This window comes from Balaenoptera physalus (genome assembly GCF_965194825.1).
Source record: "Balaenoptera physalus genome assembly, chromosome: 21".
NCBI classification, from domain to species: domain Eukaryota; kingdom Metazoa; phylum Chordata; class Mammalia; order Artiodactyla; family Balaenopteridae; genus Balaenoptera; species Balaenoptera physalus.
Genome location: NC_138902.1, coordinates 30367199 through 30389586, shown reverse-complemented (window position 1 = coordinate 30389586; position 22388 = coordinate 30367199). Strand labels below are relative to the sequence as shown.

The 22388-nt window shown below is 37.3% G+C and overlaps 2 protein-coding genes across 6 annotated transcripts in view; one reads left to right on the top strand and one right to left on the bottom strand.

Moving 5' to 3' along the window:
* Nucleotides 1–22388, bottom strand: part of LOC309651646 (uncharacterized protein) — a 105623-nt gene that overhangs the window by 42615 nt on the left and 40620 nt on the right. Inside the window, exon 3 of the mRNA XM_082444545.1 lies at nucleotides 14600–14651. The gene's annotated coding sequence lies outside the window, so the exon portion shown is untranslated. The remainder of the gene's footprint in view (nucleotides 1–14599; nucleotides 14652–22388) is intronic.
* The window catches only part of LOC309651629 (coagulation factor XI), a 40685-nt gene that overhangs the window by 16545 nt on the left and 1752 nt on the right, over nucleotides 1–22388 (top strand). For 2 of the 5 annotated variants that reach the window (XM_082444503.1, XM_082444506.1), the window contains 12 exons: nucleotides 10079–10241; nucleotides 11502–11608; nucleotides 12281–12440; nucleotides 13676–13785; nucleotides 14499–14658; nucleotides 16075–16104; nucleotides 16756–16865; nucleotides 16958–17120; nucleotides 17211–17317; nucleotides 19835–20003; nucleotides 21215–21390; nucleotides 21980–22075. In XM_082444503.1, the coding sequence (XP_082300629.1) occupies nucleotides 10079–10241; nucleotides 11502–11608; nucleotides 12281–12440; nucleotides 13676–13785; nucleotides 14499–14658; nucleotides 16075–16104; nucleotides 16756–16865; nucleotides 16958–17120; nucleotides 17211–17317; nucleotides 19835–20003; nucleotides 21215–21390; nucleotides 21980–22075 (1551 nt within the window). Of the gene's footprint in view, nucleotides 1–1331; nucleotides 3769–4618; nucleotides 4675–10078; nucleotides 10242–11501; nucleotides 11609–12280; nucleotides 12441–13675; nucleotides 13786–14498; nucleotides 14659–16074; nucleotides 16105–16755; nucleotides 16866–16957; nucleotides 17121–17210; nucleotides 17318–19834; nucleotides 20004–21214; nucleotides 21391–21979; nucleotides 22076–22388 lie in introns of those variants that run through there. The other 3 variants (XM_082444504.1, XM_082444505.1, XM_082444507.1) reach the window with 3 other exon arrangements.

Sequence of the window (22388 nt, the reverse complement as noted above, 5' to 3'; positions counted from 1 at the left end):
TGTGGCGCACGGGCTTAGTTGCTCTGCGGCATGTGGGATCTTCCCGGACCAGGGCTCGAACCCGTGTTCCCTGCATTGGCAGGCGGATTCTTAACCACTGCGCCACCAGGGAAGTCAAAAAAAAAAAACTTTAAGATAAAAGTAGTCGGGGGCTTCCCTGGTGGCGCAGTGGTTGAGGATCTGCCTGCCAATGCAGGGAACACGGGTTCGAGCCCTGGTCTGGGAAGATCCCACATGCCGCAGAGCAACTAAGCCCGTGCGCCACAACTACTGAGCCTGCGCGTCTGGAGCCTGTGCTCCGCAACGAGAGGCCACGATAGTGAGAGGCCCATGCACCGTGATGAAGAGTGGCCCCAGCTTGCTGCAACTAGAGAAAGCCCTCGCACAGAAACGAAGACCCAACACAGACAAAAATTAATTAATTAATTAATTAATTTAAACAAACGCAAATGAGTTAAAAAAAAAAAGTAGTCAACATTAGAATTCTAAACTGCAATGCATTAGTTGAAAATAATTTTTAGAATACTTGGTATCAGTGTGAAAAGATGGTCCATTTGATCTCAAAGAGTTTCTACGTAGTTAAGACTTATTCTACTTTTATTTGACTGGACAAAAATATTTTGGAATCCTTATATTATTTCAAAGGCTTTAGAGATTTCACTAACTAGCTAGACCAAATTTAGGAAAATATTATTTGGTTTCCCACTGAAGTATATCTCTCATTAGAGTCTTTCTGTTTCTCTCAGTAGAGTTGGAGGGTTATCATTATAATCTTTGTAATGAGGCTTTAGGATAGAGATGGGGTTTCATGGAGTAACCAATACAGGGATATAAGGACCTTACATAATCTCACATATCAGTTTTCCATGAAAAGCTTTCTTGGCATAAATTTTCTATTTTATGTTCAAGCTTCACAAAAAAACAGTGCATTATAGATACGTGCTTTTTGTGTAGCTGGAATGTGCTTTTATTTTTATTTTGTTTATTTATTTTTGGCTGTGCTACATTGGATCGTAGTTCCCTGACCAGGGATCAAACCCATGCCCCCTGCATTGGAAGCTCGGAGTCTTAACCGCTGGACCCCCAGGGAATTCCCTGGAATGTACTTTTAAATGGGAAACTCAAGAAAGCAACTAAGGACTCTTTATGCCAAGATAGGCCAGAAAACATTGGTAGCAGATCAAATAAAAGTATCTGAATAACTGCCTTCCAGATAGAATGTTACAATAGTTCCTTAGCATTTTGCATAAAGATGACTTCTAAGTTCAAATCCCCCTTAACTTTCTACCCCAGGGAACAAAAATGCTGGCTTCTCTCTTCTTCTCAAAAAGTCTCCAACTAGTCTATATGGGGCTAAGCTTCAAATTTACCTTTTCCTTACTGTCTCCTTCAGTCAGTTCTATTTCCCCCGTATGTCCCTTCCTGTAAGAGCTTTGAAAGGACCTTCCAGTGTTCCTGATCTGGGGTCATCTTTCTATGTAGGCATTTGGCCACCAAGCAATGGCTATTCCACACCTTCAGAAACCGTTCAGATAACGGCAACGTTGTTATGATAGACATAAAATGAGATTGTCTCTCTCTGTCTCCAAATATTGAAATAAGCCAAGTAAACTGGCAACACTTTCTAGATTTGGAAGATCACACTCATATCAGCAGTACTGTCCCTGAACAAAGCACAATATTTCCTCTGGTACCTATAACTTCAGCAAGATCTGAAATGCAGACTGACTTGTCGTTTTATTCTTCTCTTTGTCTTTAGAATATTTTTTTAAAATCATGACTCCATTTATAAAGCTAAGATCTTGTTTTGCTTTTCTCTGGAAAATATGAAGTTTTCTCTGAACCGTAACATCTTTCTCTAAAATTTATTTAAATCAAACATATTTTAAAAGGTTTTTAAATTTTTTATTTCTTTTAGGTTTTCAGGGGACCACATAGAGATCCTTAGAGCTAGTTAGTGTTTAATGTTCTAAGCGAGGACCTGAAGTTTGGAGAGAGAAAGCAGCTTGGCCAGGGAAGCACGGGTAGCTAGTGTAAGTGCAAGAGTCTGGTTTCTGCTTAAGTTACATGACCAATAAACTAATGAAAGATCTGGGTAACAGAGGACATGCACCATCTTGATTTCCATAGAGCTTCTAGCCCTTCTTCAAGGTCCATGGGAAGGCTCTGAACAGAAACATAATTAAGTGAAACCCCACAAAGTATTTCACAAGCTTTCCTCTCTATGAACTGCAACAAGTCCTACCACTAGGAGGTGCCCTTATGGACAAAAGGAACTGACCTGCTGTTTTTGGATGGCTTGTCACTCAACAGCTAGACAGTCACTTCTTAGCTCTCCATTGGTGTCTTAGTGCACTGAGATCTAAAGAAAGTTATGTGGACTTCCCTGGTGGCACAGTGTTTAAGAATCTGCCTGCCAATGCAGGAGACATGGGTTCGATCCCTGGTCCGGGAAGATCCCACATGCCGCGGAGCAACTAAGCCCGTGCGCCACAACTACTGAGCCCACAGGCTGCAACTACTGAAGCTCACGCACTCTACGGCCCGCATGCGGCAACTACTGAGTCCGTGTGCTACAACTACTGAAGCCCACACGCCTAGAGCTCGTGGTCTGCAACAAGAGAAGCCACCGCAATGAGAAGCATGCGCACCACAACAAAGAGTAGCCCCCACTCACCGCAACTAGAGAAGGCCTTGTGAAGAACCAATGCGCCCAAAAATAAAAAATAAGAAAAAAAGAGGGCTTCCCTGGTGGCGCAGTGGTTGAGAATCTGCCTGCTAATGCAGGGGACACGGGCTTGAGCCCTGGTCTGGGAAGATCCCACATGCCAGGGAGCAACTAGGCCCGTGAGCCACAACTACTGAGCCTGCGCGTCTGGAGCCTGTGCTCCGCAACAAGAGAAGCCGCGATAGTGAGAGGCCTGCGCACTGCGATGAAGAGTGGCCCCCGCTTGCCACAACTAGAGAAAGCCCTTGCACAGAAACGAAGACCCAACACAGCCAAAAATAAAAAATTAATTAATTAAAGTTATTTTAAAAAAAAAGAAAGCTATGAAAGTCGCATATTTTTCCATTTTTCAGAAGAATTTTAAAGTCTAAAGGCATTCAGTGTTTGCAAGTGGGATAAAAAAGAGCTGGGCTCATTAGAACGAATCCTACCTTCCTAGACCTCTGAGGAGGTAACACTATATAAATGGAAACTGTGATTGCAGAAGAGCAGGGCATCTACAATTGGCCCCTTACTTTCTACCCACTCTGTAACCCCCGAACAGCTGAGTTTCATTTCTCTCTATTGTGAGCATCAGCAAGTCCATCAGACTTCCCTTGTTTTCTTTTTAAATGGTGAAACTCAAGTTAGCCTGGAATTAATGATTAACAGTTGCTATTTGAAAGTGTGGTTAAGTGCAGCTTTGGCCAGCAGGCATCCTAATTTTGACCAACTGCTAAGGCACACGGGCAAATTCAAGTTCTCTAAGCTTCTCTGTGTGTCACTTGTTTAAATGCATAGTAAAATGAGGGAGAAAAACATTAATGTATTGAAAAAGCAAGCACCTCTACCAAGGTACGTGTTTGATATGCAAAGATTTTAAGGACTTTCACAGGCATGCTGTACAAAGAGATGATGTTACATCACACTGGGAACCAGTAAAAGTAAATATTAAAGTTAAGTGAACATTACCTGAAAAAACTCATTTAGAGGAGGATGAAAACCATTTTGGAAAAAGAAAGACATTCTTATTAAGAATTGCAGCAAACAAGGAGATTCAGGTATGATTTCAAAAATTATTATTTAAGATTTCCCTCAAGCAATTATTCCTTGAAGTGCCTTTTTCTATTGTACCATGGGGTTTTAAAATATTTTTACAATAGACAATGATTGATTTTTAAAATGTGTCTGGTTTAACATTTTGGAGGTTTTTAGTTAATAACCATAAGCAATGTGGGAGGAGACGCAGAACAGAAGAAGAGTAATAGTTTGTACTCAATAGCAAGTATTTTACAAATTAAGAAGATTTTCAAGAGCAATATGAACAAATCAGAAGACCTGATTTGTCTCATAGCAGGTTTTCCACAGAGCTGTAAGTTCCGGGCTTTGTGGGGATAAGTACATGTATGAGTGATCAAGACAACCTAGGAATAGATTTGTAACATAATTTTTAAATTAGAAAATTTTGTTAGTAAAAAATCATTTATAGCTTCTGTGATAGATTTAGAAAAGAAACTTCGAAGATGGAAAGAAAGGAAATGAATTGAAAGAGAAGAAAGAAATGGAAAAATTGGGATGGGGAGAGGGTCAGATGATGGCAGCGAGAAATGTCTGATTAATAGTGAGCTGAGGTGGAGGAGAGGGAGGGAAGGGAGGAAAGTGAGAGGACCCTTCCCTTTTAGCCCTTGGTCCTTCCTAACCATGAAAGTGTTGACCACTGCACATACGACCATGCTGAGGAATGCTCTAGGGTTGGGGAAAGATACAATTCAGCTTATGATAGGAGCTCTGTGAACACTACTGAATTAACTACTCCTCTCCCTCCGTATTTCTTGTAAACTCTGATATCAGTAAATTAATTATAAATTTGCATTTTGTGTTCTAAACACATGTACATTTTTCTTTTTGTAGGATGACTTTATTATATCAAATGGTACATTTCATTTTATTTGCCTCAGTTTCTGGTGGTAAGTAGAGTTTTATCTTTAGTATGGACTGGGAATAGCTTGGTTCCCTGACTTGTGGATGAGAAAACAGAAGGGTATAAGCCCAGAGAGGAAAATCACACTATTGTCCCCATAGATGTGGGAGAATTCCATGCCATCTACTCCAGGGAAGGAAATAAAGTCTTTTTATTTATTTTCTGCTTAAGCCTTCAGGGTTTTTCAAAGCAGGGAAGGAAATTGAGGTAAAGGAATTGTTCATGATAGTAAGAATCTATGTCTATATCTATATCTATATCCATATCTGTACTATGTTTATGTCTAAATCTATATCACACATTTAAATGATATTTAAGACCAATATTAAAAAGCAGAAATCTTGACTTGCCTCACTGATTAGTCAATTTTCCATAAAGCAGTCAGTTCAATGCAACACACACACACACACACAGAGGCCATTTTGGACTGAAAAATGTCCCCCAAAATGTCCAAAAATGCAAATATTCCTACATAGTTTATGCATTTCAATAATTTAACCACTGCTGTGAATTCTCCACTCTACATCACGTCCACTAAATTTGTTTATAAATTACTTAACCAATATTCAGAAGGACATATCAGTTCAAGTATTTTTAGCCCTTATATTTATTCTTTATTTAAAATGAAAGTTTAAGCATTCCTTTTTAAAAAACCTTACATATATTACATTTAATTTCTGCTACTGTTGCTAGCATTTAATGCACAGTAAACTTTTTTTCTGGCATATATGGAAAATGGTAAATCTAGGTTAAGAGATTTAAAATAAAACAAATTTCACTACAGTTCATAATTTCATTTTTCTTTGTGACAAGATTCTTATCCAGGTTATTATATTCCTTCATTGTCATCATTATGAAATAGTATTGTTATTTAATTGATAGGTCAGTGGTAACTCAATGGACATATTTTGAACATTGGACCCAACAACAGCATCTCTACATATATACTTTCTTTACATATGCGTATGGAACATTTACAAAAATTGACCACATCAAAGGCCCTAAAGCAAGTCTCAACAAATTTTAAAGGATTAAAACTCTACAAAGCATGTTATCCAATCACAATAGAATTGAGATAAAATGCAAAAAAAGACAACTGGAAAATCACAAATGTTTCAAAATTAAATAATACCCTTTTAAATAAATACTGGTCAAAGAAGAGATCACAATGGAAATTAGAAAATGTATTGAATTGAATAATAATGAAAATACAGCTTATCAAAACTTTGGGACGTAGCTAAATTGGTGCTGAAATCAAGTGTGTACACTTACGTGCATATATTAGAATAGGGAAACAGTAAAAATTAATGATGTAAGAATCCAGTTTAAGATGATGGAAAGAGAAGAGCAAATTAAATGTAAAAAAACTAGAAAGAAGAAAAAAATAAAACAGCAGAAATTAATTAATTGAAAAACAAACATATATTAGGGAAGCTTAACTTAGTCACAGTCTCCAAAGCATGTTGTAAGGCCAGTGTGATCTTGATACCAAAACATGACAAGGACATTGAGACAGGGATATTATGACATTTTGACAATATACAAAAACAGGCACTTTCTAGTTCACCCAAAACAGATTAACCAGTTTTTACTGGCACTAAGAAGCTGTGTTTGGATTTGGAAAATCAATCTGCCTTGTAAATTTAAATGATCCAATTAGTAGGTGGTATATTTTAAGAAATACAGCACCTATATTAAACATGTAAAATCTGTTTAATTTACCAAATAATTAATAAGCTTCTTTAAAGTAACACTTTAATATAGCATGCTTGCTTTGCACTAAGAGATGGGATTTGCTTGGTCAATGGGACTATTTCGAGGTGCGAATAGACCCTCCATTAATGGAGGCTGCCGTACAGCTTCCTTAGAAGCAACACAGAGCCTGGGGAGAGGAGGAAGATTCTGTTCACCTGCAGGTCATTCTCAGGGAGCTGCCAATTTTGGAGAAAATCATGTTATATACAGAGGTTATAGGTGGGTAATATAGAAGGCATATGGGGTGGATTTTTGAGGAGAGCTGTGGCAGGGTCCTTGACTCTCTTCTCCCATGTATCCCTTGGCAGTTTAGTGAACTGGACTCCATCCTCAGAATAATGTTTTAAAGAAATGAAGTGAAAATACATAGGATTACCAAACAAATAAACTATATTTAAATATAGTTTGTTAAACTGTAAAAAAAAATTTATATAGAAATAGATGTGCTTCTTATTAACACTTTATGTAATAAGATTTAGTGGTGGGTCTAAAACTGCATAGTAATTACCATCAAACTAATAATGAGTGATAATGATATTTTGAGATATCTGCAACTGTAGTGTTTTTAAATCTGCAATTTTTATTATGACAAAGGCACAGATACTGTGAACCCTAATGCAGTTTGTTCTTACATTAATAATGGAAATATATGCCATATTTTAGTTAGAAGCTAGGGAAGATAAAGATGAAATTTGCCCCCATTTAAGTCCATGGACTGTATAATCCTCTAAGCCTTAGTGATAATTTCTACTGTTTTTTACCTATATTCTTTCCCACATATTTATTGGTATGTTGGTTATTACTACAATAGAAATTAGTTATTTTAAATTTTATTTATTTTATTTTTGCTACAATAAATTTGAGTGATATTTTATTCTGTCCAAATATTTTATTTTTGTTATATATATTTATATATTTGTTTTTATATTAAGAAAACTAAGGGTTGGGTTATATTGTAGCATTTGTCAATAAAAATATACCAAGATTAAAAACTACAACACTTTTATTCAGTGACTAATAATAATGACCTAAAAATCCACAATCTGGAATATTCAATATCTCTTTCTAGAAACAGAAGAAAATTTTAATTTTATGCAATTTAGCTTTGTTTGTATTTTTAACTTACTTATGGTTTCAATGGAAGGGGATTCAATAATTTTTCCAAGAGTCTAAAGTTCCTGTTCCTGCCTATTTATTTATTTGTTTGGTTTTTATTTTTCCTCCAGTTAAGGTATAGTAGACAGACAGCACTGTATAAGTTTAAGGTGTACAGCATGATGATTTGACTTACATACATTGTGAAATGATGACCACAATAAGTTTAGTGAACCTCCATCATCTCATAGAGATACATTAAAGAAACTGAAAAAAATGTTTTCTTATGATGCAAACTCTTAGGATTTCCTCCCTTAACAACTTTCATATGTAATGTACAGCAGTGGTAATTATACTTATGTTGTACATTGTCCCTAGTACTTATTTATCTTATAACTTGAAGTTTGTACCTTTTGACTTTCTTCATCCAATTCCCCTCTTCTCCAATGTCTGCCTCTGGTAACCACAAATCTGATCTCTTTCTAAATGAGTTTATTTGTTTGTTTTTGAAGTATAATTGACCCACAAGACCATATTAGTTCTTGAAAAACAAAACAAATGAACAAACATAACGAAACAGAAACAGTCATAGAAAAACAGAATAAACAGGTGGTTGCCAGAGGGGAGGGGGATAGGGGGAGGAGAGAAACAGGTGAGGCAGATTAAGAGATGCAAACTTCCAGTTGCAAAATAAATGAGTCACAGGTATGAAATGTACAGTGTGGGGAATATAGTCAATAATTATGTAATATCTTTGTATGGTGACAGATGGTAACTAGACTTGTCATGATGATTACTTTGAAATGTACAGAAATATCCAATCATTATGTTGTGCGACAGGAACTAACATAGTGTTGTAGGTCAATTAAACTGGTCCATTTAGGAAATAAAAACAAAAATAAACAAATGGGACCTAATGAAACTTAAAAGCTTTTGCACAGCAAAGGAAAGCATAAACAAGACGAAAAGACAACCCTCAGAATGGGAGAAAATATTTGCAAATGAAGCAACTGACAAAGGATTAATCTCCAAAATTTACAGGCAGCTCATGCAGCTCAATATCAAAAAAGTAAACAACCCAATCCAAAAATGGGCAGAAGACCTAAATAGACATTTCTCCAAAGAAGATATACAGATTGCCAATAAACACATGAAAGGATGCTCAACATCACTAATCATTAGAGAAATGCAAATCAAAACTACAGTGAGGTATCACCTCACACCAGTCAGAATGGCCATCATCAAGAAATCTATAAACAATAAACGCTGGAGAGGGTGTGGAGAAAAGGGAACCCTCTTGCACTGTTGGTGGGAATGTAAATTGATACAGCCACTATGGAGAACAGTATGGAGGTTCCTTAAAAAACTAAAAATAGAACTACCATACGACCTAGCAATCCCACTACTGGGCATATACCCTGAGAAAACCATCATTCAAAAAGAGTCATGTACCACAATGTTCACTGCAGCTCTATTTACAATAGCCAGGACATGGAAGCAACCTAAGTGTCCATCGACAGATGAATGGATAAAGAAGATGTGGCACATATATACAATGGAATATTACTCAGCCATAAAAAGAAACGAAATTGAGTTATTTGTAGTGAGGTGAGTGGACCTAGAGTCTGTCATATAGAGTGAAGTAAGTCAGAAAGAGAAAAACAAATACTGTATGCTAACACATATATATGGAATCTTAAAAAAAAATGGTTATGAAGAACCTAGGGGCAGGACGGGAATAAAGATGCAGACCTACTAGAGAATGGACTTGAGGACATGGGGAGGGGGATGGGTAAGCTGGGACGAAATGAGAGAGTGGCATGGACACATATACACTACTAAATGTAAAACCGATAGCTAGTGGGAAGCAGCCACATAGCACAGGGAGATCAGCTCGGTGCTTTGTGACCACCTAGAGGGGTGGGATAGGGAGGGTGGGAGGGAGAGAGACGCAAGAGGGAGGAGATATGGGGATATATGTATATGTAAAGCTGATTCACTTTGTTATAAAGCAGAAACTAACACACAAAAACAACAACAACAAGAACAAAACACACACACACAAAACAAACCAAAAAAACTGGTCCATTTAATATAGTGAGGTGATGTAGTACGTTATCACATCCAGGGCCATCGAATGCTACCCGAAGATGATCACTGTGGAGCCTTTGTTTCATATAAACATGGAGTTTAGACACGGAGCAGTGCTGGGGAAAGGGAAAAGCAGAGGCCATTCTAGACCTGCAAGCATTTTTGCCAGTGAAGATCTGAGAAACGAATCAATTGCTCACAAAGCACCCACGTCTCCAAGACAATCATTCAGAAGCACCATTCCATTGAGGCACACATGCCATTTAGTGATTTTCTTTTCTATCTGAGGCTGCTTATCCAATAAACTAAAAGGTTTTATTGCCCTGATTTCCATGTTCAGGCATATTTCCTGTTAAGTAGCCCTACTTCACTTGCCTTTGTGAGATTATTACCTGATTGGGTATGTGCTCACTAAGATCCCAAGTAACACGCGTCATGTATTATAACAGAGTGTGTGACCAAGCTGTTCCAAGATGCCTACTTTAAAGGAGGAGACATTACTGTTGTTTTCACACCAAATGCCAAGCACTGCCAAATAGTCTGCACCCACCATCCAAGGTGTTTGCTCTTCACTTTTATGGCTGAATCATCATCTGAAGATCCTACCAAGTGGTAAATGTTTGCTTTTCTACATAGAGGAAATAGATTTTATACGACAGACAGACAGACAATTACCAACAATAAATTGCCATCTACCATTTTATAAAATTTAATGTTAACAATTGGAAAATGTATTTTCCTTCCATTGAAATATCAAATATTACAGAAAAAAGAGTAGTGTTTAGGCAGGTCAGGAGGAACAGACATGCCCCTCAGTGTGGTTTCTTGTGGTCTCAATATTAATGATACTTTCTCTCTGATTTCTTTCTACTTTAATGCCAATTAATCATTTTGTTCTTTGTTTTTCAATTGATTATTGATATTTGATATGATCTAAACTGGTACTTTTCCCTCAGTTATTTTATTAGAAAAAAATTCCTTATTTATAAAGGTAATTTGAAAGAATAGTACAATGATTTCCTATCGCCCCCAAGACTTTTTCCCATTTTTGTCTTCCCTATTATGTATGTGTAGATGTCTAACCATTTGAAATAACTTGAAACCATCATAACACTTCACCCCTAAATATTTCAACATACATTATCTTACACAAAAAACATTAAAAATTAATAAGAATCCCTTTATATCATCTCAATTGTCCCCCAAGTGTAATTTATAGCAATTAACCAGAATCTTATTAAGATTCGCAAATAGCATCTGGTGGTTTTGTCTCTATAGTCATATTCTTAAAATTTTTAGGACATTCCATCCACCATTTTTGTTTCCATATTGAGCTTGAAAATTTAATAATAAAGCTTTACTGCAGAATGAAGTTATTAACATCTTTGTGCATTATTACTGCGTTCATAGTATTTACATAGTGCCCTGAACTTATAAAATTTACTATTCTAGAATCTACAACAGAGATTGGCAAACTTCTTCTTAACAGGCAGAGAGTAAATATTTCAGGCTTTGTGGGTCCAGAGGCAAAATCAAGGATATTATATAAATACTTACACAATGATTTAAAATGTAATCATTAAAAAGTATAGAAACCCTTCTTAGCTCATTAACTGTACAGAAACAGGCAGAGAGCTGCATTTAACCAACAGGCCATAGTTTCCAGTTAGGAAGGAGCATTACATGTGATCTTTTCAATGTCGGGATGTTGGAATGAAAAACAAACTCACAGTCTTGCTAAGAATATATTTGTTTTGGCATGAGATGGAGAAGTTTGTTTCCTTCTCTTTGACTCTCTGTGTTTTGACTTTTGAGACTCATTATTTTAAAACATAGATTTTCACCCAGTAATGTTATTTTTTTTAAAAACAGGTTTACTTGCATCCTGAAAGACAGTGTCGCAGAAACACTGCCAATGGTCAATATGACGGGAGCAATTTCTGGATATTCTTCCAAGCAATGCTCAGACCAAATAAGTGGTAAGATGTCTTGCTAGAATTGATATATACTAGTTATTGTGATGTGTACGTGCAGTTACATCAGGTATGGTTTTGTGGCTATGAAATAAAACCCTGCTATATGGAAACGAGGTCTCCTAATGAAGTTCTTTCCTCGTAGAGGAAAAACTAGCATACATGCCTGTCCCCCCTACCCCATTATAGTTCATTAAAATTTATCTCATAGGATGTATCTAACTACATCAGTTCATCATTCATTTATTTTCTTTCTCCTTCGCAGCTTAAAGTTTTATATGAAAGTCCTTATTAAATATATTAATTCAAATCAAAGGAAGCAACCATAAAGATTAAGATGACCCTTGTCTTAATGGTGAGATATTCCAGATACTTGAATAGGTTAATTAGTGAATCAGTCCATCAGTGGAGTTAAGGAGACAAGAGATGCCAGTTCATAAAGCTGAAGCAGAAATGTACAAGTCTAATATTGCTGCAGTGTAAAAAGGACACTGACATTCTCTTACTGTTTCCATGTGAGAGTAGGAGTTGAGCAGATTAAAATAAAACTAGAGGCCTTCTGAGGAAAAGTCAGGGAAAGAACTGAAAGAGCAAGTCTGGAGGGACTGTTGCTAAGATAGAATTATCAGATGCCCCCAGAGACTGGAAGATAACCATATTTTCTGATTTTATTTCCAGCTTGCAACAAAGATATTTATGTGGACCTACATATGAAGGGCCTGAACCATAACAGCACTATTACCAAGAGTGCTCAGGAATGCCAAGAGAGGTGTACGAATGACATGCACTGTCACTTTTTTACATTCGCCACAGAGCACTTTCCAAGCGTAAAGTATCGGTGAGTAAGCTGTGGACTGAGCCCAAGGACCTTAGATTATCCGATAGAAAACAAAATGGGATTCTTTTTTTTTTTTTCCTTCAACGTGTAGGGGTCAAAAATTTATTTTTGACCCCTACAAGACAATTCTATAATAAGCACTCCCAGTTTTCTTGATGGAATATTCATTTAAAGTCCAACTTGGATGCATTTCATTTTGTAGTACAGAGTCTGTCTTTCAATGACGCTTTTAAAAAATGTTTAATACACCTCCTAGCTAATTTGAAGAGCGCTACATTTTTAAAGTGGCAATTTTGAAACAATTACAGTGGTCTGACAGTTCCATTCTCAGCCTAAAGGATGCTACAGTATGAATCTATAGAATCAAAATGAAAAAACTACTCAGATATCCTTCCAAATAACAGTTCCCCACCTGAGACAAAGTAACTGAAACCCATGTGAAGTATTTTAAAACTTGCCCCCTACTGGATTTAGAAATATTCCAGGTATAAACCTCCTGTGTAAGAATATAAAAGGATCTGATCTGTAATTGATTAATCTCTTTTCTCTTAAAAAATATTTTTAGGGAAAAATATCATTAACTTTTTTATTTAGAAATATTTGAGATGTTCTGGATTCGTATAGGAAACTACACTTATCTGAAATCCAACAATGAAAGAAAAGTTCAAATGACTGGTATTTGGATTTTAACATTCTGCTCTACACATTCACAAAAAGGAGATGAGTGGAAATAAAGCGTCAAAGATTTGTTTGAAGAAAAGCGACGATAACACAGAATGAAACCCTCAAATTAATAATTAAGTTTTCATGGCTTTTCTTTAGCTCAGCTCAAACTACACCTTTTTACATATTTTACATCTAAGATTCAATGCAGCATGAACAGCAAGCCAGGTAATTGTGAGTTGCTACGTATTATAAAAAAGTTAAAATGCTAAAATTGAGAAGAGCTTGAGAAGTCATCAATTCCTACACCTCTACTCTTCATGTCACCACCCATCTAAAGCTGTCACTTTACTGATGAAAAAATAAAGTTGACAAAACTCACAGGACCACCAGCTCTTGGCAGAGCTGGGACTCAAAACCAGCTGTCCAGTCTCTCAAATCAATACTTTTCAGAGCAATTCTTTAGCTATCATGCCCAGGTCGTCTCTAAATGTGAGTTTCTTATTATCTTATGTTTTTCCTTATTTGCATTTGGAGGGATAAAATATTTGTCCGTTTTGGTCTTTATTTAGTAACACTTGTCTGTTGAAGTACACCCAAACGGGAACGCCAACCAACATAGCAAAGCTCGGTGAAGTGGTGTCTGGATTTTCACTGAAGCCCTGTGCGCTTTCTAATCTGGGTAACTATTATTTTCTTAATGAGGTAGTTTAGCCATTAAATAGTAGGTGCTGACTATGTGTACGATGGGCATAACTTAGGATACCAATTTGTGCCTACTGATGAAATGGACCCAATGATCTTTCATCTTCTTCATGAGAAAAAATTCATTATGTTCTATATGATTAAAGCTTATATTTGAATTTAAAGCTTAAAACAATCATTTCAGTTATCCTAATTTTAAAAAATATAAAAGATCCTGGGATAAACTAACTTTTAAAAATTACTAAGACCTTGTTTCTTTAGTGCAATTTTAGGTTCACAGCAAAATTGAGGGGAAGGGATAGAGATTTCCCATATACCCCCTGCCCAGACACATGCACAGCGTCCCCTATTACCAACGACCCCCGCCGGATGGTACATTGGTTACAACTGACGAACCTACACTGACACACGTATAGTCACCCAAAGTCCATAGTTTACATTACGATTCACTCTTGGAGTTGTACATTGCATGGGTTTGAACAAATATGTAATGGCATGTTTCCATCATTAGAGTATCATTCAGAGTATTTTTCACTGCCTTAAAACTCCTCTGTGTTCTGCCTATTCATCCCTCCCTCATTCCCCAACAAATTTTTTATATGGAATTTACAAATACCATGAGTGGGATTTTACCTTTACCGATGCTACTGGTGAACTGACTTTCTATCTATGGTTTCTTCTGTTGTACAGCTTGTATTAGGGACATTTTCCCTAGAACGATGTTTGCAGACAGTAACATTGACAGTGTCATGGCTCCAGATGCTTTTGTCTGTCGCAGCATTTGTACTCACCATCCCAGTTGTTTGTTTTTTACCTTCTTTTCTCAAGAATGGCCAACAACATCTGAAAGGTAAGGAGTTAAGATTGTGTCATGTGTTATCTTTTCAAACAGTTGATCAAAAGCCACCATTAAAAACTCTGAGCAACTACAAATTTTATCTAAATGTCTGTCAAGGATACATTAAAGTTGCAAAGAAGAATTCCTAGTTCCTCTTTCTTTCCATTCCCCACCTATTGACTGCAAATCTGGTGTTACTCAGGACTCTTGCTTTTCTTTATGTTAGGGAGGTCTCTGCCTTCAGAGAGTTGCTAGTTCTGAAAGGAATGAAGAAAATAAGGATGGTCATTAGGAGGCATCTTAGTTCAATGCCTGGTTAAAATAATTGAACCTGGAGCAGAAAGAATTGGAAATATCAGTGACTTGTCAAATCCAAAGTGGAGAGGGGTGGAACGATGGCCTTCATCAACAGAATCGTGGGTAATGGTGGAGGGAGATTTGAGAATTTAGACCCTGCTTCCCTACTGATGGGTATTAACATTGGAAACCATAATAAAGCACAGGAAATTGCTATGATCATCAAAGGGATGTTTGCTGGGGTTGCTGCTCCTCATTAACAAAATTCACTAAGAAAAAGAAGAAGAAATCTTAAGATTATTTGCTTAAAAATCTAGATTGTATGTATTATCTTAATCTGAATTCTCAGAACCCTTGTTATTTGCTTGACATTGCTGTTCATTGTTGGGGAGAGTGTCCCCCAGAGCCATCCAGCCAAAGTAAGCCCTTGAGTTCCTGTTTATCAAGCAAGACTGGTTTTTTATCAAGTGAGGATATAATTCCGGAAGTATAATGCTAGGTTTGTCACATGAGACTATATCTGTTACTTTCATTTTCTCAACATGGTTCTAAGTGTGGGGATACCATTAGTCAACTCAATAGATTAAAAACCCTGCACTACTTGGACCAGAGTGGAAGTAAAAGAGAAGTGATTAGATTGGGATATATTGTCAATGTAGAGCCAATAAGATTTGCTGATGGATTGAATGCCAGCTGTGAAGTAAAGAGTCAATGATAGCGCCAAGATTTTTGGCCCAAGAAAATTGGAAGGATGACAATGCCAATGAAGAGATGGGGGAAGATTTCTTACAGAGATGATTTCAAGAGGCAAGAGGTGCCTGGTAGCCATCCAGAGAGAAATATTGAATTGGTGGTTAGAAAGGGAAGTCTGGGATTTAACAAAGGAGGTTTATGCCCTAGATCTGTGTTAGGTGTCACCAGGATACAGCTGGTAATTAATGCCAATGAAACTGGTGAGGTCACCAAAAAATTGAATGCAGTCAGAGAAAGAGAGGAGGTCAAAGATTGAGCCTCGAGGCATTATAAACTTCAGAACTTAGAAAGATGCCTTCGTAATGTGTTATTTTGTCTTAATCACTGCTCTTTTTCTTTTGTATTCCTTTTATAAAATTCCCAATCAATACCTATAAGAGGAGCAACACATTTAATCCTCATTACAAGGTGAGAGAGGAACATGGGTGCTACAAGCCAAGACTTGGATTCTTAAATTTATGTTAATGAATATTAAATAAAACTAAATATCCATTTCCTCAGCTGTATTAGCCACATTTCAAGGACGCAGCCTATGGCTGGCTAGTGGCTATTGTATTGGCTGGCATAGACGTGGAATATTTACGTCATTGCAGAAAATTCTGTTGGACAGCACAGCTCCAGACTGTGATTTTGTGCTAATTAGGAAAAGTTACTTCCTCCCAGAAAGATGCTGCCTGGGTGTGGAGTCTGTGGTGGATTTTGCTTATCTCTGTCTATGCCTATAGCAACTCTGGGTAGCAGATTTGCAGGTAGCATGAAAATTCTTGAATCGTTGAGATAGTCTAGGAGAGTTGAGAGAAAGGAAATAAAAAAGGAAGGTACTAGGAACAGTGATGTTGAATAGAGCAAGCTTAGAAAATTTAGAGGCAGTTTGGTAAATTTGTCTACAACCTATGGACCATGGAGTCTGAGTCAGTGATTTATGAATAGTACTTTCAAAATGGGAACAACTTCCCTATTAAATGCCAACAGGAGCTGACTTCTATATGTGCTGTGAAAATGTCTTCTTCTTTGATATGTTTTACATGATATCTCTATATTTCCCTTTTTTACTGTTAGAAATCTGTGTCTACTTAAAACGTCTACAAGTGGGTTGCCAAGCGCACGCATTAGAAAGAACAAAGCTCTTTCTGGTTTTAGTCTACAACACTGCCGGCACAGTGTCCCAGGTAAACAACGAAAGCTCTTCCTTCTGACTGAGAATCAACAAATGTGTGCTAGGGTTCCACGTCTCATATCTGATACGTGCTTTGCTGTCTAGTGTTCTGCCATTCTTCATTCTACCGTGACACTGATTTCTTGGGAGAAGAACTGGACATTGTTGACGTGGATGGGCACGAAGCCTGCCAGAAAACATGTACCAACAGCATCCGCTGTCAATTTTTTACCTATTCTCCATCTCAAGAATCTTGCAACGGAGGGAAGTAAGACGTATGATGAGTTCCACAGATGCTCCTGCCCCATCTAGCTGAAGGGAGGAATTATGTTTATACCATTTTGTTTCCAACCTGCAGGGGAAAATGTTACTTAAAACTTTCTGCAAATGGATCTCCAACTAAAATACTTCATGGGAGAGGAAACATCTCTGGATATACGTTAAGGTTATGTAAAATGGATAATGGTGAGTTTAATGTCACTTGAAAAAATGCATCCCCTGTATACTGAGTATGTCATGACTAAGAGAGTCAGTAGTAGCTACAGAGGGGAGAAAATTAGTAAAGTAATGAACTTAGATGCAATTTTCTGTTATTTTCACTGCTATCACTCAGGCTGACCTGTTTTAAAGGTAAATATTGGGCTTTGACTAAACTCTGTGTTGCCTGGCATTAACTGAATATGTGTTATAATTTGATACATTTATATAACCAGTATTTCCTGGTGAGACTCGGGCTCAGCCAAAATTTTTACGTCTGATTGTTGTTATCAAGGTCAATAATCTTTCTTATTATCCTTTATAATAGAAATATCAACCAGCATCTTGGTTAATCAGATTAGTCATTTTCTTTCTATTGGCTATTACTTGATCTTTAATTCAAATATAAATAATCATCATATGTTTGGAAAATTATGTATCTGTGCAAGAAATACTCAAGTGGCTCCTTCTCCAGGGCCTTTAGATTTCCTGCAAGTGTTCTGCATATTTATGAATATTAGCAAAAGTTACAGTAAAACCTTATTAATTTGTAACAGTGAGTATAGTAGGGTGGAAATAAAGATTGTCTATATTAAACAAGACCTATAATAACATAAAAATTATAATACACATCAGATCAGCAGCGCTTCCATTCCAGTGGCCAATTTCTGAGCATAGTAACAAAAGATGGTTTGTAGGCAAACAACACTGTGTAAGGGATGAAACAGGAAAGAGCCTAATGCACACACTCCTCTCTAAATTATTGTAATAACCTATTATGACTTTAATGTTCATTGACTTACATACACTACACGTTTTTAGACTTTTATTGCTTCCTGCCCAATATTATAATGCAGTATAAATTAAGTTGCAACTGAGATTTAATGAGTGAAATGGAAGTGATAATTATGCTTTGTTGTAGATTTCAAAGTATGAAAATCTTCCGTGTCAGAAATATTGGCTCTACTGAGAGGTGAATAAATCCTTAACTTCTGAGAACTTGTTTTGTATAATAGAACATACAATATTACTGTATACTGTGTCCAATGATAGCATCCTAGCTGGGAAATTCTGCCTTTCTAGGGCTTAGAGGGGCTCTGATGGGAATCTGGATGGCTCTAACTTCTTTAAAAAGACAGTAAATTGTATGAGTTGTATCTCATACATTCTCTGTTTTTCTTACAATAAATTTACCTAAGACAAGAAGGAGCATTTACAATCATTCTGTTGTCTTGGTTCTACCAAGCAATGGAAAGGATGCAGCAAATTTTGCTGTTAGTGATGTTGACATAGTTTAAAAAATGGGAACCAGCACTTATACCTTTAATTGCAGAATTCATTCTCTATCCTCCTTCCTTCTCTTTTCTAATGAATCTAGGGACTCTGGTCTCTAGAGGTTACAGAATAAATCAGGTGTAGATTGATAGCTAAAGCAGAAAATATAAGATAAAGGAAAATAAAATCGTATGTCTTTTTAGTGCCTCTTCTGAAATAAGTGAAACTAGATAATTAGGTTTTGCTGCATTATATTAGATGAAATAATACCCTAATATGAGAGGGAATATCTAACTGAGATGTTTATCATATCTTGAACTGTCTACACTATAACTCAACTTCGTGAAGATACAGAGCAATTGCCATTCAAAGAAACATCTCTTAACACAAAATGTAAGGCTAAAAACAAATATTTAAAGCATTTTTTTGAACTGAGAAACCAAATAGAACGAACACCAAGACCTATAACTCATCTTAATAAGGTCTTTATTTAGTTGTTCTTAATGTATTTTAGTTACTGATCTATTAATTTTCTAAGACAAGAAAGAAAACAGAAGGGTGAGTTTGAATCAAAGTCCTTGGAAACATCAAAGGTTGAGCAGAAAACCCCAGTCTGTCAACAAGACCAAAGGGCAGAAGCAGTTCACAAACAGAAGGGCAGCCAGGTTTGGATGTGGGTGGAGCAGGAGTGACTTGGACCCAAGGGCAGCTGGAACGGAAGGGGATGCGGAGGAATCGGACAAAGGCCACACACTGAGTGGAAGGTGCTGAACTCTTCTTTGTAACAGTAGTTCTTAAACGTTAGTGAGGCTGATTAAAACTCAGATGACTAGGGTCCACTGTCAGAGTTTCTGATTCACTAAGTCTGAGGCGGTGCTCACGAATTTGCATTTCTAACAAATTCTCAGGTGATGCCATTGGTCGGGGGCCACACTTGACAACCATTGCTTTAAGAGAACCATTGAGGTTAGCGTTTGATGGAGGGTAAGACTGCCTTGCCGCCCCAGATGAGGCATTACTTGGGGGCATGCGATTACAAGGTGACTCACTCATTCAGTTTTTATGTGCATGTTGTGCTTTGCCAACTTGATTCTAAAGTGTCTTCAAGTCAAGGTCATGGTAAATTATTGAATCCAGGGAAGGTTTTCTTCCCTGTGTGCCTGAAGGAACATAACTACTGTTGGAAAATGAAGATTTAGGAACCAGCTCACTGCAATCCTTCTGTTGTAGCGTGTACAACGAAAATCAAGCCCCGAATTGTGGGAGGAACCAAGTCTGTTCTTGGAGAGTGGCCGTGGCAGATAACTTTGCACATCACATCACCCACCCAGAGACACCTGTGTGGAGGCTCCATCATCGGAAACCAGTGGATATTAACAGCTGCTCATTGTTTCAGCGAGTCAGTACCACTGCTGTTTTCACTCGTTCACCATACTCACACATATATGAAATCTATCCCTAGTATTTTAGTACAATTTTAAAGATGTAAATTATCCTATTTGCTAAATTAATTTTCTGTCTTTAGTGATAGAAAGCAAAAAGGAAGAGCCACTCATGATCTACCAGCATCAGAACAGGTGCAGGAAAATGGCTGTTTGACTTCATAATATTCCACTTTTCCAGTTAAATGTATACACATCCCCGGGGGAGTTCTGGTTATTTCCTATTGAGAGCGTATCATCTTCTGTGCACTGTCTGGGCACTGGGTCCAGAACTAAACTCGAAGAGAATTTCCTGCTCCCTGAATCTAATTTCCCATTTATTCCCCCTCTTCTTCTCCCTCTCCCTGCCCCTACCCCTCCTCCTTCTCCTCCTCCTCCCTTGTCCTCCTCCTCCCCCTTCCTTCTTCTTCTTCTTCTTCTCCTCCTTCCTCTTCTTCCTCTGCTTCTTTCTCTCTCTCTCCTCTCTCTCGTTCTCCCTCCATCTCTCTCTCTTTCTCTCCCACTGTGTTTCCAGACCCATAAGGAATAGTTTATTATACATCATCAAATTGGATTCCCTACTTAAGTCGATTTCAATACTGGTAAACTTAAAAGCTCCATCGGGAGAGCATTCAGAGTATATGTAACCCGGGGAATTTTAGTTGGCCAAACTTCCTCTTTGCACCTCAGTATCTTCTGGGTTGTTTCCAGACACAGTTTGGTGTTTTTGTTAGTAGGTTTATTTTATCAGTATGCAACTTACTCATATTATTACTCAAAGATTCATTTGAGGTCAATAGTCTCTTTTACCCTTTACATATGGGAAAATGGAGTACCAGAAAGTCCAAGAGAATTTCTCAGGGTCACAGCCAACGACCCCAGCAATGAAACTAAAACCAAGAACTTTGTGTGTGTGTGTGTGTGTGTGTGTGTGTGTTGAAGGGCAGAAAAAGTATTCATTGATTTTTGTGTGTTTAATATAAGGCAAATGATAGCCCAGGACATTCCATATAGGAGGACTATGTGACTGAAAAATCTTAGCATAAAATCACTTCTTTCCACTTAAAAGCCCACCGTTGGCAGAAAATATTACCTAGTTAGTAACAGTCAGTTAAATAGCACTGTACTTCAAATGCTTGGGAATTATTCGGTAAAGGAATTTTCTTTTCCTCGATTGCTTACTCCTTAGGGTAGAGTCACCTAAAGCTTTGCGTGTCTATAGTGGCATTTTAAACCAAGCAGAAATAAAAGAGGATACATCTTTCTTTGGGGTTCAAGAAATAATAATTCATGATCAATATGAAATGGCAGAAAGTGGATATGATATTGCCTTGTTGAAACTGGAAACGACAATGAATTACACAGGTATGGAAAATTTTAAACAGAAAGTTGTCTACAGTGATTACATGGAGACAATGGTTCACACTCCCAGATTCATGGCAGACCCTGGCAATCTCTCCATGTGTTATTATCATGAAAGGGAGAGGGGGATGCCAAGCTAGTCTTAAGATGGATGTGCTTTCCTGACGACTGCATCTTATTTTGGGGTGTGGGTGAAATTGGGGTGTGGGGTAAGTTGTCCCCAGCCTTCTTCAGATGCACAGAATGACATAACTTCATAATATACTGGAATATTAAAGATGATTTTTATCTGCTTTTTAAGGAAGAAAGGATTGTGGGTCAGAATGATGAAGCAATTTCTACAGGGTCACAGACCTCGCGAGAGTGACAGAGTTAGTGGAGAGGGCTGTGGCTTGTCTCTCTCGTTCCCTCATCCTGGGATGTGTGACAGATAACGCTGAACACGAGGGATGAAAATGTATGACAAGGAGGCAAAAAAAAATGAATATAATAAATAGGGAACACACTAAATAATAGAACATGAAGGAAGTTTTTCCTGGGAAAGAAGATGTATTTTGTTTCTGATAATTAAACTGTGATTTTTAAAATTTAGATTCTCAACGACCCATCTGCCTACCTTCCAAAGGAGATAGAAATGTGACATATACTGAGTGCTGGGTGACTGGATGGGGGTACCAAAAATTAAGAGGTAAGAAATGATGTTTCTCTGTGTGCTCCAGCTCAAGATACATAACACAATTTAGTAATAAGCTTTTCCACTCTATCAATTCATACAGCTAAAATGAGAGTAAAATAATAACATTATTCAATTGCAGAAAGCATATTAATAAAGATGGAAAGACAAAAATCACTCAAGTGAAGGTGACACCTCATCTGTTTGACTGGAAATTTTAAATATGACAATCTCTTTAAAGACATTATTTTTAATGCAGTTTAATTCGAAACTTAGCACTTTTCAGTAAATGTCTTAGCCTGTTATCCAATTATTTTCTCTGGGAAGC